Source organism: Vitis vinifera, chromosome 15 (genome assembly GCF_030704535.1).
Source record: "Vitis vinifera cultivar Pinot Noir 40024 chromosome 15, ASM3070453v1".
In the NCBI taxonomy this organism is placed as follows: domain Eukaryota; kingdom Viridiplantae; phylum Streptophyta; class Magnoliopsida; order Vitales; family Vitaceae; genus Vitis; species Vitis vinifera.
The window spans coordinates 20,053,205-20,073,401 of NC_081819.1; the positions used below are offsets into that span (position 1 = coordinate 20,053,205).

Below are 20,197 nucleotides of genomic sequence, written 5' to 3' on the forward strand. Positions count from 1 at the left end.
TTGAAAATTTTTATCATTTAAATGTTAAAAAAATTTAAAAACATTTTCTAAAATTGTGTTGTTAAACACACTCTTAGCTAATGGACCTGATATCCAAAGCAAAATCACCTAAGAATTTCAAGACTGCTAAATTAACATATGGATGCATAGCTTAATTATCAGATCTCCTTTATGTGCCCTTCAAAATTATTAAAGGCTACTAAACCAAACACCAGCATATAGAAATAATTAAATCTTGTTAAATTCTCATACGTAGAACCCAATTGGGCTAGAAATTAAATTAATTTCCAGTTGGTTTAAGTCAAGTTTGAATGCTTGCTTAGTTTGAATGAAGCCAAGGGAAGCCCAAGCCTGGCCCGAATTCAATGCAATACATGAAGGCCGACTGTTTACATGCCTAATTAGAGGTGCTTTTAGAGTAAATAAGAATTATAGCACATATCAACTGCTGTAAACAAACAAAGAGATTCAGAAGGTCAAAGAAAAATAATTTCGAATTTCGTATTAATAGGTGAAAAATGACAGCATACACTGTAAGGCTAGTTCTCATCCCTCACAAGGTGATCAAATTGCAACTCATACACTCGATACTAATACAAATCAAATGCAAATTGCATCTTTTATTAATTTCTTCCCCAGTCTCCATCACCTCACTCTTACAAACACATAAATATTCAAATGAGGGCATATATGGGTCACCATCTTAGGTTACATTCCATCCGAAGATCTGGAACACAACCATGGAGAATCAGAACCCATGTCGTTTTCTCCTTATCAGTTGCTTTTAATTATTCTCTCACTTATATAATGTAAGGATTTTGAAAATGAAAAAGCTTAATTAATTTTGTGCATGCAAGCTGTTTGTTATATCTCTAGTTATTTTGCCCATCACCATGAGAGAAGAAAACACGGACGCCAGGATCATGGCTGGTGCAAGAGGTGTTGAAGAGAATGGAGTTGTTAACGGCTTGAACATTGCTGTTCATAAATGCATTCATGGGTGATGAGGGGGTCCCCATTTTGTTTTGAATTTTCTCCATCCTTTCTGACTCCTCTTTGACGCTGCTACTGTCGTCGCTTCCTAATTTGCTGCCCCACGAAGTTTTGGGGTTGGTCTTGATGAGTGTGTTGGAGTCTCCTTCGGGGTCGTGTTTCTTGCTGGCGAGGCTTAGCTCCATTATAGCTCCCTTGTTGTCTCCTACAATTGTTATAATCTTCATGCTGTCGTCCTTAGAGTGTGCTTTCTTATGATTACCTTTGTGGTCTCCGGTCTCCATGTCCTTGGTCTTCTCACGCTTCTCGTAGTCAGGGACAAAGCTTGGCTTCGCAGTGTCGCCCACGTCCTTTTGCAGTCCACCATTGGAGGGCTTGAGTGGCGGGATGGGCTTTCCGATGAGCATGGTCTTCTGCTCAATCGGCTCAGGAGTGAATTTTACGTGGGCAGGAGGCATAGTTAGAGGAGATGGGGGAGGAGCAGGCGTTTTGATTTTCTCAGAAGGAAGTGTGGTTTTCTCACTCGGATAAGATGGAACTGATGAAATATTCCCAACCCGGAAAACTGGAGCTGCAGTAGCAGCAGGCGGTGGTGGTGGTGGCGGCTGCTGAGGCTGGGTTGAAGGCTTAAATGCCTGACCAAATGTGGGTCGAAAAATAGGACGAGGGGCAGGAGGTTGAGCCTGAGGCTGAGGCTGAGCATCAGGCGCTGGGGGTGGGGCTACCGGCCTCATGGAACCCAGGATGAACCATGGCCGAGATGGGAGAGGCTGGTTTGCCATAATCGAACTGGATCAATCTGAAGCAAGTCGCCCAAATACTTAACTTGAACAAGAGACCGAAGCACAGGCACAGAAAATAAGTTTGAGGAACTTGGTATTTATAAGTTCAACACCCAAAAAAAAAAAAAAAAATTGCAGAACACAAAATCCTAATACCAGTGCTGAAAACACATGGGCAACTATGTGCAGACAGAAATAGTATCGCACGGAATGTCCTCAAATATGATGAAACATCTGCTTCCTAAGCCATGTTCTAGAAGTGAATTCAATTTAGGAGTTGACTTAGCCATGTTCATGATCCTTAATTTTGAGCGTCGGCCAATGCGAGAATCCTTATTCATTCATTGCTCTGGTTACTCTTATTGAACTATGCAAATGCAATGCATATCATCAAGAACCATCTAAGGGAAAAGCAAGACTTTAAAGAGCAGTTTGGGTCCACTTTAAAGCTTGATACTATTAGCTTATGTTTCAAGTCCAGTGGATGAAGGAGATATCCTATTGGCTCCTTTGTAGTTTTGGATTTTAGTGGGATCCATGCCCCCGTTAAAAGCGCAGGGATCGAAGTAGATCAACTGTACTGTCTACGACTGTTTACTGTGGAATATGGAGCCTTGGACCTCTCCCTCACTTTTAAGGCCCTGAACCTTAAAACCATCCATTGGGACTGGATAATTAGAATAGATTTTGGAAAATTTTACACTAAAATATCCCATTTTTCATAAATTAGAAACATGCCAGATCTTGTGATGATACTTAAAACCCTAGTTTTTATATGTTTAAAATAGCAATGGAGAATCAAATACAACGTTTTAAAAATGTTTAAATGGAATTCTAGAATGTGAGCTCTGATTCCTAAGGGTCTGTTTGGTTGCTATTTTTGAAAATTATTTTGAAAAACAGTTTTTGAGAATAATTTTTTTTGTTTTCAGAAAAAAAATCTGTGTTTGAAAATTGAATTTTGGAAAACAATTTTTGTTCTCAAAAACAAAAAAATCATGTTTGGTTGGGTTAATAAAAAAGTTTTTTAGAATAAGTAAAATAAAAAACATGTTTGAAAGTTGTTTTTTTTTTTAAATTGAATGTTTTTTCGTAACTCCTCTCGATTAATAAAAAAATATATAAATAAAATAAATTCAACAAAAGATAATAATAATTGGTTTTGTTTTTAGAATTGAGTATTTTCTTTAACTAATTGATATTGTAAATATATAAATAATTTTTACATTCACACAAAAAAAAATTGGTTGTTTGATTTACTTTGTGTTTTTTTTTTTGTTATTCTTTTTTCTTTTTCTTTTTTGTTCCAGTTGTTTGTTTCTTTAATATTGTTTTAGGTATGGTCTTGTTTGGTTGTTGAAAAAACTTGAGGGAGGGAGAATTTTGAGGTTTCTGTTATTGGTTGTGTGGAAAAATAAATGATGAGGAGTTGTTGTGTTCTCTCGGATCCTAACAGGGATAATCTTCCTTGTTTCATACCCATAAAAGGAAAAATAAAAGAGGTGCATGTCTGGAGAGAAGAGAGAGCAAAATGCAAAAAAAAAAGGGAAAAGTTCATGCAATCTCCAATGGATAACAGTTTCTCCACACCAGAGCAGCACATCCGTTTGAACTGAAGAGTGAAAGAATCCGTGAAGGCCAAAACCAGCCATGAAAAAGAAGAGATTAGGGCGAAAACACGGAGAACATCCCATTTTTTCTTGTTATTTGAATAGTGTAAAAAACAACAAAAACATCTTTAAAATGTTCTCTAAAATCAGGGTATTTGAAAACACAGAAAACAACTTAATACTCCTTGGCCAAACTAGTTTTCAGTGTTTTTTTGTTCCCGAGAATAGAAAACAGTTTTTAAAAACATCAACCAAATCTTTGAAAGCAAAGTCCTTTCTTAGATGAGAGACCAACTTATTGATCAGCTGTGGATTATTTCCGATGAGAATAACATCATCTAAATAAACAAAGAGTATTAAGTATGTTAGTGTTACGCTTATAAGTACAAAAAAAAATATCAGCCCTGCTGCATGAAAAACCAATAGTATTAATGAGTGAAAAATAACAGCATACATATTCCAAGGCTAGCTCTCATCCCTCAGATGGGGATCAAATTGCAACACATACATTCAACATTAATACAAATAAAGTACCTTTTATTCCTTCCCCATTCGCTATCAAATCACTCTTACAAACACATAAAATGAGGGCATGAGTTACCGTCTTGGGTTGCATTCCATCTGAAGATCTGGAACACAACCATGGAGAATCAGAACCCATGCCGTATTCTCATTACCAGTCACAGCTTTTATTTATTCCCTTACATATACATTCTTCGTATAATGTAAGAATTTTGAAAATGAAAAAGCTTAATTAATTTTATGCATGCATGCAAGCTGTTTGATCTCTAGTTATTCTGCTCCTCTCCAATGTCCTTGGGATGTAGTCCACGGCCACCACCACGAGAGAAGAAAACATGGACAACAGGATCGTGGCTGGTGCAAGAGGTGTTGACAAGCATGGAGTTGTTAACGGCTTGAACATTGCTGTTCATAAATACATGCACGAGTGGTGATGGGGTCGCCATTGTGTTGGAGTTGCCTTGGGGGTCGTGTTTCTTGCTGGCGGGGTTGAGCTTCATTATAGCTCCCTTGTTGTTCCCTGAAATTGTTATGATCTTCATGCCGTTATCCCTAGAGTGTGCTTTCTTGTGATTACCTTTGTGGTCTTTGCTCTCCATGTCCTTGGTCTTCTCAAGCTTCTCGTAGTCAGGGACACTGCTTGGCTTCGCAGTGTCACCCACATCCTTTTGCAGTCCACCATTGGATGGCTTGAATGGTGGGTTGGGCTTTTCGATGAGCATGGTCTTCTGCTCAATCGGCTCAGGAGTGGATTTTACGTGGGCAGAAGGCAGAGTTAGGGCAGATGGGGGAGGAGAAGGTGGTTTGATTTTCTCAGAGGGAGGTGTGGTTTTCTGACTCGCATAAGATGGAACCGATGAAACATTTCCAACCTGGAAAGGTGGCGCTGCAGTAGCAGCAGTCTGTGGTTGTGGTGGCAGCTGTTGAGGCTGGGTTGAAGACTTAAGTGCTTGACCAAATGTAGGTCGAAAAATAGGACGAGGGACAGGAGGTTGAGGTTGAGGTTGAGCCTGAGGCTGAGCCTCGGGCGCTGGGGGTGGGGCTACTGGCCTCAGGGAACCCAGAATGAGCCATTGGCGAGATGGGAGGGGCTGGTTTGCCATGATCCAACAGAATTAATCTGAAGCAAGTCGCCTAAGGAACCCAAATGCTCAACCTGAACAAGAGACCAAGGAATGGGCACAGAAAATAAGTTTCAAGAACTCGGTATTTATAAGTCCAACACCCAGAAAAAGAGAAAAAGCAGAACACATAAAATTCTAATACTAGTGCTCAAAACGCATAAACAACTATATGCAGATAGAAGGGTATCGTACGGAATGTTCTCTTGAGATTGACCATACCATGAAAGTACATCTGCTTCCTAAGCCAGTCTAGAAGCAGGGAATTCCCTGTAGGAGTTGACTCAGCGATCATGACACATTGCCCTCGTTACTCTTTTTGAGCCATCAACACATGACGCGGGAATGAGAAGCTTCTTTGGAATTTGCGTGCCCAAAAGTGATGATGTTTCAAATGTCGCGAAGAGGCATTCAGGGTATTTCATTTCTATCCTCTGTAGAGTAAGGGAAAATATTAGATTGGGAGTTTTTTTTTTTTTTTTTTCTTTTCTAGAAGTCATTTTGTTCTTTCCTCCTTGTGTTTTGCAGAAAACATGTCGGGATGCAGAATAATAGAATGGATGTTATAGGATCTGATCGGGTTGTCCAAATTCGTGATCAGAGTCATAGTAGAATGTTGGATGAGATATTAATAGATACATCAGTAATTCAACTTTATTAATATATCAGGATATATTAAAAAATATTAGTAGATATTTTAACTTAAAATATCGATAATATAAAAATTAATGAAAATTATAAAAATATTAAAAACAACTCTAAAAGATTATATAAGAAGTAAAAATAAACATTTTTTTGGCAAAAATTGATATATGTAATTTGTCATATTTAATGATAATAGCGTTTATGTTGATAAAAAATATAAATTTTATAAATTTATATTTATTATTAAGTTACATTATATATTATTTTATAATAATATTATGATAATATGGATAATTTTAAAATATATTTACTATTAAAATTATAATTTTTTGATTTTAAGATCGGGAGGAATTATTAAGTAAAAATAATTCTTTAATTACATCATGTTCTTGAATTATTTTATTATTTGTCATATTTTACTTGTAACTATTTACATCCTACGTAGATATTATCTACTTTTAATCCAAAAAAACCTTTACAACTTTAAAATGCATTCATATCGTTAAGAGGAGAAAATAGACACCCTTTATGGGGCTAAACAAATCCCTACTCAGAATCAAGGATTGGTTTTGATAGCATTTATAATAATCTACACTTAATTGTATAAATATTGTCTACTTTGAATCCAAAAGAGTTTTCATAGTTTTAAAATATGTCTTCATATAAGTTAAAAGGAACTCATATTTATATACCACAAAAAATTTTCTCTTATATTCAATATGAGATATCATATTACTTTCTCATGAGTTTGTTCTTTGAGTGTGCAGATATTACAAAAGTTGAAATTCATTACATAAGGAAAGCTTTATTTTGGTTTGAGTCAAGTTTTTTTTTTTTAGAGTTATGAAAGGCCTTGTTGTAACTATTTATTTTGTCATAATATTGCTAAAGGGGATATTGTTGATATATCAGGGTTAGGTGATAATTTTATTTCATTTCTTACTAATTATATACTATATACTTTTGTGGGTCTTATCGTTATCAATTTAACTTAAGATTTTATCAAACTTGACTTGTACATATTCAAAATCACCAATGTTGACATAAGTAGGCATTTATGTTTAATAAAGATTATAGAATGGCTAACACATGAAAATGAGATAGAAATTTCAACTGCAAAATAAAAAAGTTAATAATGGTCGGGACAACAATCAAATGATATGAGGAAGTTCAAACGTCTTCAAGGAGTTCAAATGCCCATATTCAGACGTCCCTTATGGGTGTTCAAACGTTTGGTCTTCCCATTTACATGTCTAATTGAAGGTTCATGTAGAGTTCAAAACGGCCCAAAACAAAGGCATGCAAGCACCCAATAATTATATATAGCGCATATCACTTGCTGTAAAGATACAAAGAAATTAAAAAAATGAGGGGTAAAAAACAACTTCAAATTTAGTATTAATGTGTGAAAACTGACAGCATACGGTACAAGGGGATCAAATTCAAACCGTACACTCAATACTAATACAAAACAAGTGCAAACTACAACTTTTATTTCTTCCCCCATTCACCATCAACTCACTCATACAAACACATAAATATTCAAATCAGGACATGGATCACCAACATAGGTTACATGCCATCTGAATATCTGGAACACAAACGTGGAGAATCAGAACCCGGGCCTTTTTCTCATCACCAGTCACTTTTATTTATTCTCTTACATATACATCCTTAATTAATTTTATGCATGCAAGCTGTTTTATTTTTGCCCATCTCCATAGTCTTTGAGATGCAGTCCACGGCCACCACCACGAGAGAAAAAAACATGGACACCAGGCTCGTGGTTGGTGCAAGAGGCGTTCACGAGAATGGAGTTGTTAACGGCTTGAACATTGCTATTCATAAATATATTCAAGAGTGGTGATGGGGTCGCCATTGTGTTGGAGTTGCCTTGGGGATCGTGTTTCTTGCTGGCGGGGTTGAGCTCCATTATAGCTCCCTTGTTGTCTCCTGCAATTGTTGTGATCTTCATGCTGTTATCCTTAGAGTGCGCTTTCTTGTGATTACCTTCGTGGTCTTTGCTCTCCATGTCCTTGGTCTTCTCAATCTTCTCGTAGTCAAGGACTCTGCTTGGATTCACAGTGTCGCCCACATCCTTTTGCAGTCCACCATTGGATGGCTTGAATGGTGGATTGGGCTTTTCGATGGTCATGGTCTTCTGCTCAATTGGCTCAGGAGTGGATTTTACGTAAGCAGGAGGCAGAGTTAGAGCTCATGGGGGAGGAGAAGTTGGTTTGATTTTCTCAGAAGGAGGTGTGGTTTTCTGACTCGGATTAGATGGAACCGATGAAACATTCCCAACCCGGAAAGGTGGAGCTGCAGTAGCAGCAGTGGGTGGTTGTGGCGGAGGCTGCTGAGGCTGGGTTGTAGGCCTAAATGCCTGACCAAATGTGGGTCGAAAAATAGGACGAGGGACAGGAGGTTGAGGTTGAGCCTGAGGCTGAGCTTGTGATGCTGCCGCAGGTGCTGGAGGTGTGGCGACTGGCCTCATGGAACCCAGGATGAGCCATGGGCGAGAAGGGGGAGGCTGGTTTGCCATAATCCAATAGAATCAATCTGAAGCAAGTAGCCCAAATACTTAACCTGAACAAGAGATCAAGGAATTGGCACAGAAAATAAGTTTCAGGAACTCGGTATTTATAAGTTCTGCACCCCTCAAAAAAAATGCAAAACATATCTAGAACTCCAATAGTACTAGTGCTCAAAACACATGGGAAACTATATGCAGCCGGAGAGAGGAAATAAGAACAAAAAAAAAAAGCATCCGATTCAGGAGATTGCACCCTCGTATGGGTTTCGATCTTCTGGATTGTTTAAGGAGAGTTGGCCTCCTTTTTGGGTTTCATACGGAATGTCCTCTTGAGAATATGGATCACATGCATGTGAATGTGATCAAACATCTCACCTCTTCTTCCTATATGGTCTAGATGGAGTGAATTCCTTAGCAGGAGTTGACTTAGCCCATCATGTCCTACATTCATTCATTGCCCTGGTTACTCTCTTTGAACCATGCAAGTACAATGCATATCATCAATATCCATCCAAGGGAAATGCAAGACTTCATACAGCAGTTTGGATCCACTTTAAAGCTTGATACTGTTAGCTTAATTTTCAAGGCCGGTAGAAGAAGGAGATATTCTATTGGCTCCTTTGTAGTCTAGGAATTTAGTGGGATCCAGCTTGTGATGATACCTAAGGCCCTAGTTTTTATATGTTAAAAAATAATCATTGAGATCAAATATAATTTTAAAAAAAATATTTAAATAGAATTCTAGAATGTGAGCTCCTTACGTAATTCCCACATTGATCTAAGTTTCAATGAACGTGATGTTATAAGCATATGCTTAACTAAGTCAAATTTTGATGGATATAAAATTATGAGAAAGCTTTCTAATTAAATGTACAATGTTTGAATCTCAAAAGTAACTTTTTGTTTTTTTTTTTTGGAATAAAGTGCTCCTTAAGCCTATATTGAAAAAAGAGCAAAGCTCTTATTTTTATTAAAAACAGAAAGTTAGATAGATTTTAGTATAATAAAATTTTAAAAAAGATCAAAATTATCTTTATTTTTCTTACACAAAACCTATGTTCTTAGGAAGCAATTTTGAAAACTTATTTAAGTTTAAAAAAAAAAATGCTCTTAATTTTTTGTAAAACACTTTTAAAACATGGTTTCCAAATCTTTTAGGATCTTTCTTTACAAAGCCTTTCATCCACAACAAAGATCATAGACTCTTTATCTCTTAAACTTTTGATAAAGGTTTGAAGGATTTGCTAATGAGCAGAGGATAATGTTTGCATTAGGGATGTGTGTTAGTGTATTAAGCAATTTTAATTAAGTTAGTAATTTTATTTCATTCATCTTGTTTAGGATTATACGTGTTTTCCTATAATTTACATTCTTTTTAAGATTCAATGCTACTGTATAATCAACTTAGGATTAAACAAGTATGATTGAGTTAATTGAGAGTAATGACATAAAAAATATAAAGTGGACTTATGAAAATTTGGAATAAAATTAATTTGAAAAGAATTTTAAATTGAGAATTTAAAAAAAAAAATCCAAATAATAAAAACAATTTGGAAGGAAGTGTTTCTAAATCTTTTTTAACTTAAAAAGAAAAAAAAAATTCTTAGAGTTTTAAGTTTTCTAAATGATTTTTTAGTAAAATATGAAATCTCTTCAAATCTTACTAAAATTCTTAAATTTTCTAAATTAGTTTTTCATAAAAAATGAATTTCAAATTCACTAGGTTTTCTGTAATATATACATATTAGGAGAGTTCTCTCAAGAGTTCATGAACCTAAACTTGTTAAGTCATTATTCTTTCTGCTTAACCTAAAACTTTCAAAAAGTTTGTAATTCATTTTCTTGGTTTACAAGAGAGATTTGAATCCGCTCAAGACGTTAAGAAGTCCACTAAGGAATATGATAGTACTGTTGAATATGAGATTAGGTGTAACTCCTAGGGACTAACAAATGTTAAGTAAATTTAATTATATACCTCTTCTTCATATTTAATGGATCATAACTCAACATTATTTGACTTTGTGATTTAATTTCTACACTTATAAAATCTTTGGGAGGCTTTGTAGATGGTTTTCCATATAAATCGTGGTTTGTTAGTGCAATTGAATTTTTCCACTTCATCTCTAATTATTAAAGAGGAATTTTAAAAATAAAAATTTGAGCTAAAAAGAAAGAAGTTCCTATTCAACCCCCCTTTTTCTCTCTCTAGGTATTCTATTAAGAAGATCTACAAACATTCCGTTTGGTGTTAGAACAAGGAAAAATTTATAAATTAAAATTTTCTTCTATTCTTATCTTTGATCTTGTTTTCATAGAATTTAAAGAAAAGAAAAAAAAAAGTTTACTTTTCCCTTGTGAAAAAGATTTCATGATTGAGAAATATTGCCTAAAAAAAATTGAATAAAAAAATTTAAGAAACAAGAATTTCCGTATGAATCTTTGTCCCTTGAATAAAAAAAAAAGAACAACATGAAGTAATTGTTAAATTAAATAAACAAAAATTATCACTTTCGAATAAAGTTGTCTTTATGGAAAAAGAAAATTATGAGTTTCATAAAAATGAAAAATTAAAGTAAAAAATTTCAAGAAAGAATTATCTCATAGAAAAAAGTTAATCCCCAGAAAAATAAGAAAATCAAGAAAGCTACTTAGAGTGATTTTAAGTTAAGTATAAGTAAATCATCGAATTTGGGTGAGATTAAAAATAATCAAAATGATTATCTAGTTTTCATTGCATCTCTTGTTTCTAATAATTATGATAGAAGTGATAGTGATCTTGATGAAAATGTCTCTATCATCGAGGAATGGTGTGAAGAATATCAATTGTTATTGAATGAATGCATTAAGATAACTACTACTAATGAATCTCTAAAAAATGAGAATTGTGTGTTAAAAGAAGAGGAAGAAAATCATCTTGAAAATATTCATTTTCTTGATAATGAACATAGATTATAATATTCTATTTCTAGAATTTTAAAAACAAAGAAAAGAATTTAGAAATAAAATTTAGAAAGAATTAAAGCTTTATTATCGTCCATCACTCTCTTCTTTTGAAATATTACATAATATTTAATTTATAGATATTCACACTTTGATGGTGGAAATTTGGATTTTTTTTATAATGAAATCAATTATTTAATTTCTTGTTCATATAATGGATGTCTTCTTGTTAATTGTAACCCTTTGTTGGGATTGAGCCAAATATGGACAAGAAATTAATTTCTAGTTCAAAGCTTGAACGAAAGTATGGGAAGCCCAAGCCTGGCCCGAATTCAATATTACAAGAAGGCTCAAGCCGTTTACATGGCTAATCGAAGGTTCATGTAGAGTTTAAATCTGCCTCAAAACAAAGGCAAGCTCCCAATAATTATATATAGCGCATATCTTTTGCAGTAAAGAAACAAAGAAATTCAAAAAATAAGGGGGGGAAAACAGTTTCAAATTTGGTATTACTGTGTGAAAAATGACTGCATGCACTCTTAGGCTACCTCTCATCCCTTACAAAAGGATCAAATTCAAACCATACACTCAATACTAATACAAATCAAATGCAAACTACACCTTTTATTTCTTCCCCCATTCACCATCAACTCACTCTTACAAACACATAAATATTCGAATCAGGACATGGGTCACCATCATAGGTTACATGCCATCTGAATATCTGGAACACAAACATGGAGAATCAGAACCCGGGCCTTTTTCTCATCACCAGTCACTTTTATTTATTCTCTTACATATACATCCCTCGTATAATCTAATCATTTTGAAAATGAAAAAGCTTAATTAATTTTATGCATGCAGTCTGTTTGATCTCTAGTTATTTTTCCCATCTCCACAGTCCATGAGATGCAGTCCACGGCCACCACCACGAGAGAAGAAAACATGGACACCAGGCTCGTGGTTGGTGCAAGAGGCGTTCACGAGAATGGAGTTGTTAACGGCTTGAACATTGCTATTCATAAATATATTCAAGAGTGGTGATGGGGTCGCCATTGTGTTGGAGTTGCCTTGGGGATCGTGTTTCTTGCTGGCGGGGTTGAGCTCCATTATAGCTCCCTTGTTGTCTCCTGCAATTGTTGTGATCTTCATGCTGTTATCCTTAGAGTGCGCTTTCTTGTGATTACCTTCGTGGTCTTTGCTCTCCATGTCCTTGGTCTTCTCAATCTTCTCGTAGTCAAGGACGCTGCTTGGCTTCACAGTGTCGCCCACATCCTTTTGCAGTCCACCACTGGATGGCTTGAATGGTGGATTGGGCTTTTCGATGGTCATGGTCTTCTGCTCAATTGGCTCAGGAGTGGATTTTACGTAGGCAGGAAGCAGAGTTAGAGTTGATGGGGGAGGAGAAGTTGGTTTGATTTTCTCAGAAGGAGGTGTGGTTTTCTGACTCGGATTAGATGGAACCGATGAAACATTCCCAACCCGGAAAGGTGGAGCTGCAGTAGCAGCAGTGGGTGGTTGTGGCGGAGGCTGCTGAGGCTGGGTTGTAGGCCTAAATGCCTGACCAAATGTGGGTCGAAAAATAGGACGAGGGGCAGGAGGTTGAGGTTGAGCCTGAGCCTGAGCTGGTGATGCTGCCGCAGGTGCTGGAGGTGTGGCGACTGGCCTCATGGAACCCAGGATGAGCCATGGGCGAGAAGGGGGAGGCTGGTTTGCCATAATCCAATAGAATCAATCTGAAGCAAGTAGCCCAAATACTTAACCTGAACAAGAGATCAAGGAATTGGCACAGAAAATAAGTTTCAGGAACTCGGTATTTATAAGTTCTGCACCCCTCAAAAAAAATGCAAAACATATCTAGAACTCCAATAGTACTAGTGCTCAAAACACATGGGAAACTATATGTAGCCGGAGAGAGGAAATAAGAACAAAAAAAAAAGCATCCGATTCAAGAGATTGCACCCTCGTATGGGTTTCGATCTTCTGGATTGTTTAAGGAGAGTTGGCCTCTTTTTTGGGTTTCATACGGAATGTCCTCTTGAGAATATGGATCACATGCATGTGAATGTGATCAAACATCTCACCTCTTCTTCCTATATGGTCTAGATGGAGTGAATTCCTTAGCAGGAGTTGAGTTAGCCCATCATGTCCTTTATTCATTCACTGCCCTGGTTATTCTCACTAAACCATGCAAATACAATGCATATCATCAATATCCATCCAAGGGAAATCGAAGACTTAATACAGCAGTTTGGACCACACTTTAAAGCTTGATATTGTTAGCTTAATTTTCAAGGCCAGTGGAAGAAGGAGATATCCTATTGGCTCCTTTGTAGTCTAGGAATTTAGTGGGATCCAGCTTGTGATGATACCTAAGGCCCTAGTTTTTATATGTTAAAAAATAATGTTTGAGATCAAATATAGTTTTTAAAAAATATTTAAATAGAATTCTAGAATGTGAGCTCCTGGAATAAAATTAATTTGAAAAGAATTTTAAACTGAGAATTTAAGTCCCAAATAATAAAAACAATTTGGAAGATGTTCAAGCCGTTAACAACTCCATTCTCGTCAACACCTCGATCCTGGTGTCCGTGTTTTCTTCTCTCGTGGTGGTGGCCGTGGACTGCATCTCAAGGACTGTGGAGATGGGCAAAATAACTAGACATCAAACAGCTAGCATGCATAAAATTAATTAAGCTTTTTCGTTTTCAAAATTCTTAGATTATACGAGGGATGTATATGTAAGAGAATAAATAAAAGTGACTGGTGACGAGAAAAAGGCCAGGGTTCTGATTCTCCATGTTTGTGCTCCAGATCTTCAGATGGAATGCAACCCAAGATGGCAACTCTTGCCCTCATTTGAATATTTATGTGTTTGTAAGAGTGATTTGATAGTGAATGGGGAAGGAATAAAAGGTACTTTATTTGTATTAGTGTTGAATGTATGAGTTGCAATTTGATCCCATTCTGAGGGATGAGGGCTAGCCTTAGATTATGTATGCTGTGATTTTTCACTCATTAATACTAAATTCGAAATTGTTTTTCTTTCTTCCCTTTTATTTTTTCAATTTCATTAATACTCTCCTTAACAGCGTTTGAATTCCTTCAGAGCATTTGAACTCCATCCGGGTGTTTGAACGCTCTCCCTCATTCCCAAGTTTTGATCTTTTTCCCATAGCTTTGTGTTAGCTATTTTATAAGTTTTACCAACCATAAATACATACTTATCTCAAAATTGACGACTTTGAATCAAGTCAGAGCGAGACATGATGAGATGAAAGCCGAATGTACAAGAATATGGCCTAAGGAAATAAGTTATATTTGATCAAAATAAGAAATGAACCAAAATTATCAAATACACCTAAAATTGTCAACAAAACTAATGATTCTAAAATAGAAATTAATATAAAAACTAAAAAAGTATTATTATTATTATTATTGTTAATTAAAAAAAATAGAGTTTTGCATTCTTTCAATATAGGCTAAAGGAGCACTTCATTCCAAAAATACAAAAATGTTACTTTCGAGATTCAAACATTGGAGGTCTAGAAAGCTTTGTCATAATTAATTTTAATATCCATCAAAATTTTAATTAATTAGAAATATGCTAATTACATCAGGTTCATTAAAACATAGATAAATGCGGGAAGTACATATGGAGCGCTTCTTTTAGAATTCTATTTAAATATTTTTTTTTAAATTGTGATTGATTTTCAATAAGTTATTTCTAACATATGAAAAATTAGGGTTTTAATTAATTAAGCACCATGACAAGCTTGACATTAAGGTTCAGGTGCCCTTAAAAGTGAGGGAGAGGTCCAAGGCTCCTGCCCCTCTGCCTATTTTTCGACCACATTTGGTCAGGCATTTAGACCTACGGCCCGGCCTCAGCTGTCACCGCCTGCTGCTACTGCAGCGCCATCTTTCCCGGTTGGCAGTGTTTTATCAGTTCCATCTCATCTGAGTCGGATAATCAAACCACCTACTCCTCCTTTATCTCCCCTATCTCTGCCTCCTGCCCAGGTAAAATTCACTCCTGAGCCCATTGAGCAAGACTCTGCTCATGGAAAAGCCCAAGCCACCATTCAAGCCCTCCAATGGTGAGCTGCAAAAGGATGTGGACGACACTGCGAAGCCAATCGTTGTCCCTGACTACGAGAAGCGTGAGCAGACCAAGGACCACAAAGGTATTCACAAGAAAGCAGACTGTGATCAGGATGACAGCATGAAGATCATAACAATTGCAGGGGACATCAGGGGAGCTATAATGGAGCTAAGCCCCGCCGGCAAGAAACACGAACCCCAAGGCAACTCGAACACACTCATCAAGACCAACCCCAAAACTTGGTGGTGCAGAAAATTAGGAAGCACGCCAGTAGCTGCGACGAAGAGAAGTCAAAAAAGATGGACACGATTCAAAACAAAATGGGGAACCCCTCACCACCCATGAATGCGCGCTCATTCATGAACAGCAATATACGAGCCGTTATCAACTCCATTCTCTTCCACACCTCTTGCACCGACCATGATCATGATCTTGGTGTAAGTGTTTTCTTCGCTGTATTGGAAAGTTAAACGTAATTTAGAAACTGAGAATACTTCAATTTTTGCAATGTTTTCAAAATCCTTTCTGTTATTGAAAATATTATCAGTTCCTGGATCATGGTCTCTGTTAAATAATATCATAAACATATAATTTATATATTATTAAAATTAAAAATATTATATAAAGTTTTTTAGATATATAAAAAAATTAAAAATCAATAATATTTATTTTTTTATCTTTAATATTATCAAATTAAATTATAGATGTATTAATATTTTAATATTTTATTAAATAACATATGTATCTATAATATTTAAATATAAATATATTTATTAAAAGTTATTTAATTTTGCTCTATATATATTACATTGTTTTATTTATAATATTTACATTTTTACTATAATAAAAATTTTGAGAAGAATTTTACATGTATAGCGTGCGTTTGTTCGAACCCCCAGGTTGCATCCATATCTTATGGATTTTTCTCAACCCTCCCTTCGTACAATCCCACATCGGAAGCGGATTAAGAATAAAATGCGTTTTTTTTGTCCATTGCCCACTCACACAAACATGGCATATCTCCACACACTGTTTTAGTAGATCGTCGTTCTCTCCGGTGTAAGATGCACGGTTGATACTTTTAAACATCTATAAATACGAGATCATGTAATGTTTGAAAAAATAAAAAAAGTGGTGAAAGATAATAAAGTTTTAATTCTACCCAATTTTAATCTTATTTTCTAATTGTTTATATTTGTCCTTTTCACCGGTGATGATGGGTCGCCATTGTGTTGGAGTTGCCTTGGGGGTCGTGTTTCTTGCTGGCGGGGCTGAGCCTCATTATAGCTCCCTTGTTGTCCCCTGCAATTGTTATGATCTCCATGTTGTTATCCTTAAGAGTGTGCTTTCTTGTGATTACCTTTGTGGTCTTTGCTCTCCATGTCCTTGGTCTTCTCAAGCTTCTCGTAGTTAAGGACACTGCTTGGCTTCGCAGTGTCGCCCACATCCTTTTGCAGTCGTCCATTGGATGGCTTGAATGGTGGATTGGGCTTTTCGATGAGCATTGTTGAGGCCTCGCGTCCCTGGTGATCCATGTAGTTGCCAAATGGATGGACGCACGATCTCAATCAATATAGATTCCTGGTTCAGTTGTTCCTGCAAAAGGCGTCCGGACAGGGTGTCCGGACGCACCCTCCGATGGTTTTGTCAGCCATGGTAAGAGAGATAAATCAGTTGGTCTTTTTTTGGGTATCGCAAGCTTACCTTCCTCTTTGTGTGAAGGTTTATATATATAGTACCAGAAGCTCTGTTTCCCTCTTTAATGGTAGGGAGATATTTTGGTTTGTCATGATGCCACTAGGTGGTGGCAAGGCCATCATCACCCTACGGGCGGCTGACAGAGATCGTGGGAGGCGTCGCGGTTGTCAGAGATCGTGGGAAGTGACTTGTCGTCACTTCATTCCTGTTCTTTCACTCTGCAGGTGGCGGAACGTGGGCCATGGCAGGCTATTGTGATGACGTGTAAGACTTGCTTACTTCAGTCAATGATCCGGACAAACATATCCGGATAGTATATGTCGGTCGTCCGGATGCGATGTGGCGGTCGTCCGAATGTTATGTTTGTGAGTGTCGTGTGCCTCTCCTTGAGGGAGTCCGGATATGAGAAGCGCGCCACGTGTACTCTTGGGGAAATCCGGATGAGAATGCGTGCCACGTGTCATCAGGATATGTGTGCCACGTGTCATCAGGGGGAGAGGTCCCTACAATGCCCCCCTTTTTAACTTGCCGATTTTGCCTTAGCAAAATGGGTGGGTTAAAAAATAATTATTTTTTGAAACTGAGGTTACTTTTTTGCGCTCATTGGGCCACGTGGCGAGCTGGGGTGAAGAGAGAGAAGAACATTTATGATGAGCCGCCGTCTCTAGGTATTCCCAGGCAGCGTGTCGTTTCAATGATGGCGTAGCTGAGCGTTTGGGATACCGAGGGGCTATCTCCCTATAAATAGTAGACTGAGCCCTCACTTTGCATTTTTCCTTCTGTGTTTTTCTCCTGTTAGTGCTTTTTCTTCTACCTTCTGCGTATCTTCGTTTTTGAGTGAAGCTCTAGGGTTTTCTGCAGGCAATATTCGCGTCGTGACGGTGACTGCATTGCGGTTTTCAACCCTATTTTTCCAGTTTACACTCGGTACGTTCGCTTTTCTTGTCTTTTTCTTGTTGTGTTTGTCTTATTGGTTGTTTCTGGCTTGCTTGGGCAAGTTGGTTGCGACTGGGTGTTGATATTGGTTTCTAGGGCTTTTTCGGGGGGTTTTTGACTGTTTTTCTGGGTGTGTTTAGGATTTTTGTTGCCCCTCTGTTCTTTTTGTGGGTTGTCAATCTTTCTTTGTGGTAGAGTTAAGCTTGTGGGGTCGGTTTGCTGTGTTTTGACTGTTGGTACTTCTTCCATGCAGATTCCACTCCAGTCCCAGCCTAAAAAATGTCTGCGAACAAGGAAGCTACTTCATCTAGCTCGTCTGGAGATGCTCATGCTGAGAAATATGTGGATAAGTTGAGTGTGAAGGAGTTTCGCGAACGGTTCTGCATCCCAAATGGCGTGTTCGTGGAACTTGTGAACGGAGAGGTCGTGACGACTGAGAAGTCTGAGGACAATGCCATCTTCTTCACCAAGGAGCAATTCAACGCTGGGCTCCGATTCCCCCTCCCGTCTTTGGTCAAGGAATTTCTTCACTTCACCCAGATTCCTCCGGCGTATATTCATCCCAACATGGTCCGGGTGTTGATGGGGTGCAGCATTCTGAGCATGCTGTTCAATCTGGACTTGTCGCTGCTGGAGGTTCTCTTTATTTATTCGATCAAGAAGGCGAAAAATGACATTTTTAGTTTTGTCGCTTGCCTTCCGTCCCTGCAGTTGGTGACCAGCCTGCCGGATTCGACCAAGGGGGCCGCCAAGGAACATGTGTTGGTCAAGGGCCTATGGGCGGGTTTGGCGGTGCATCCGGATAGGCCGTTCGCCTCCAACCAGTCGCTGAAGGTCCCAGGTATAACTAAATTACTTCCTGTCTTTCCGTGGTTTGTGAGTTTAGGTCAGCATTGTTAGATGGCTGACATACTTTGCTTTCTTGGGTACAGGCCAAGATAAAAGGGGAAAGCTGGTGGAATGGGTGGAGAAGGCATCGTTCGACCGTTTGAACAGGCTATTCGAGATTGCGGCGGTCGAGCTGAGTTGTGAAACGCTTCTCTCCGCGCAGAACCTCCGCTCGGTCACCCAGGAGCCCCAACCGTACGTGCTGAACATACTCCCGAGGCGGCTGCCAAAAGAGGTGGTGGCTGGGGAGCATTTAGTTCTTAAAGACCTTCCATTCTACATGGCGATGCGGAAGGCAGACGTCCGGTCACGCAAAGCCCATCTCAACAAGCGGGAGAAGAAAAGGCAAGAAGGGCTTTTGCGGAAGGCTCCTGGTGACAAACGGCCCGTGTCCTCTTCACCTGTTGGCGCTCCAACAAAAAATAAGAAGAAGAAGGTTTTAAGTAAGGGGAAAGAAGTAAAACTCGCAACTCCCCCGAAGGAGTTTGTAATACCTCATTCGACTTTTGTAAAGGAAATAACAATAAGAGAGCCAAAACACCCCGTCTTGCCCTCTATCTCAAGCGGTTCCGGACATCTCGCGGATCTAAACCACTCGGGGCCTTCAATGTTAATGGCTGGACGTCTAGCTCTTCTGGCTGAGGAAACGACTTCAATAAATCAGCCCGACTCTCCCCATCCAGATGCGGATGCAGCCGGGGCCTCTTGTGCTGCAACATTGCCTCCTTCGGCACCCCCAACGGAAGAAATGGGGGCAGAAAGTCAGGGTTTGCCTCCTTGCAAGCCAAGCCCCCTTGTCCTCGTACCAGTGAAGGGGCCAGCTACAAGGAGGTCGCGTCCGGCGCGTGACTTGAAGTCTGGCCTCATCGGGCGGCTTCAGGATCGTTTTCTGGAAACCATCGAAGTTAGCTGCTCGTCCGTCCAGGAGGATCACCGGGAGGGTAGTGAGACGGAGATGGCAGAAGAGAACCCAGCCACCCCGGTGCTGGTCCCAGATGAGGGTTCACTTGGAGAGACCCAGCCGGCCGAGAATGATGGGGCCCCGGACCTAGAGGAGGAGTCACTCTCTAATGCCTCAACAGGGGGGAGTCCCGTTGATGATGCAGCTTGCATCTCCGCTAGCTCTTTCAACTACGCGGAGTTGGAAAAGAAGCTGAAATGGATTCCATCCGGCTCAGATGTTGCTATGCCTTCAGCAAAAATGTTCGAAGCGGTGGAAATGGTATAGTTTGCTTTCTTGATTTTTCTCGTCATACTGTTGTGTTTATCACATGGATTGTAAATTTTTTACTTTATGGGTTTTTCTGCTGCTGGTGAGCGGTATTCGCGGCATGACTCAACAACGCGATCTCTTTTTTGACCTGCTGCAGACCGCTGATTATACGAAGGCCTTCGTCTCTCAACGCAAAAACAATGAAGAGAAG

General features: G+C 38.4%; 5 protein-coding genes across 5 annotated transcripts; all 5 read right to left on the reverse strand.

Annotated features, from left to right (window-relative positions):
* Positions 1-872: 872 nt before the first annotated feature.
* Positions 873-1,775, reverse strand: LOC104881884 (uncharacterized). The gene has a single exon (XM_010663390.1). The coding sequence runs from the start codon at positions 1,773-1,775 to the stop codon at positions 873-875; it is 903 nt and encodes a 300-aa protein (XP_010661692.1).
* Positions 1,776-4,173: 2,398 nt separating this feature from the next.
* On the reverse strand, positions 4,174-5,010 carry LOC104881883 (uncharacterized). The gene has a single exon (XM_010663389.1). The coding sequence runs from the start codon at positions 5,008-5,010 to the stop codon at positions 4,174-4,176; it is 837 nt and encodes a 278-aa protein (XP_010661691.1).
* A 2,365-nt stretch (positions 5,011-7,375) lies between these two features.
* Positions 7,376-7,828, reverse strand: LOC104881882 (uncharacterized). Its single transcript, XM_010663388.1, has one exon. It carries the CDS (start codon positions 7,826-7,828, stop codon positions 7,376-7,378), a length of 453 nt encoding a protein of 150 aa, XP_010661690.1.
* Positions 7,829-7,888: 60 nt separating this feature from the next.
* Positions 7,889-8,215, reverse strand: LOC104881881 (vegetative cell wall protein gp1-like). The gene has a single exon (XM_010663387.1). The coding sequence runs from the start codon at positions 8,213-8,215 to the stop codon at positions 7,889-7,891; it is 327 nt and encodes a 108-aa protein (XP_010661689.1).
* Positions 8,216-12,022: 3,807 nt separating this feature from the next.
* LOC104881880 (vegetative cell wall protein gp1-like) lies at positions 12,023-12,865 on the reverse strand. Its single transcript, XM_010663386.1, has one exon. The coding sequence runs from the start codon at positions 12,863-12,865 to the stop codon at positions 12,023-12,025; it is 843 nt and encodes a 280-aa protein (XP_010661688.1).
* Between the last annotated feature and the right edge of the window lie 7,332 nt (positions 12,866-20,197).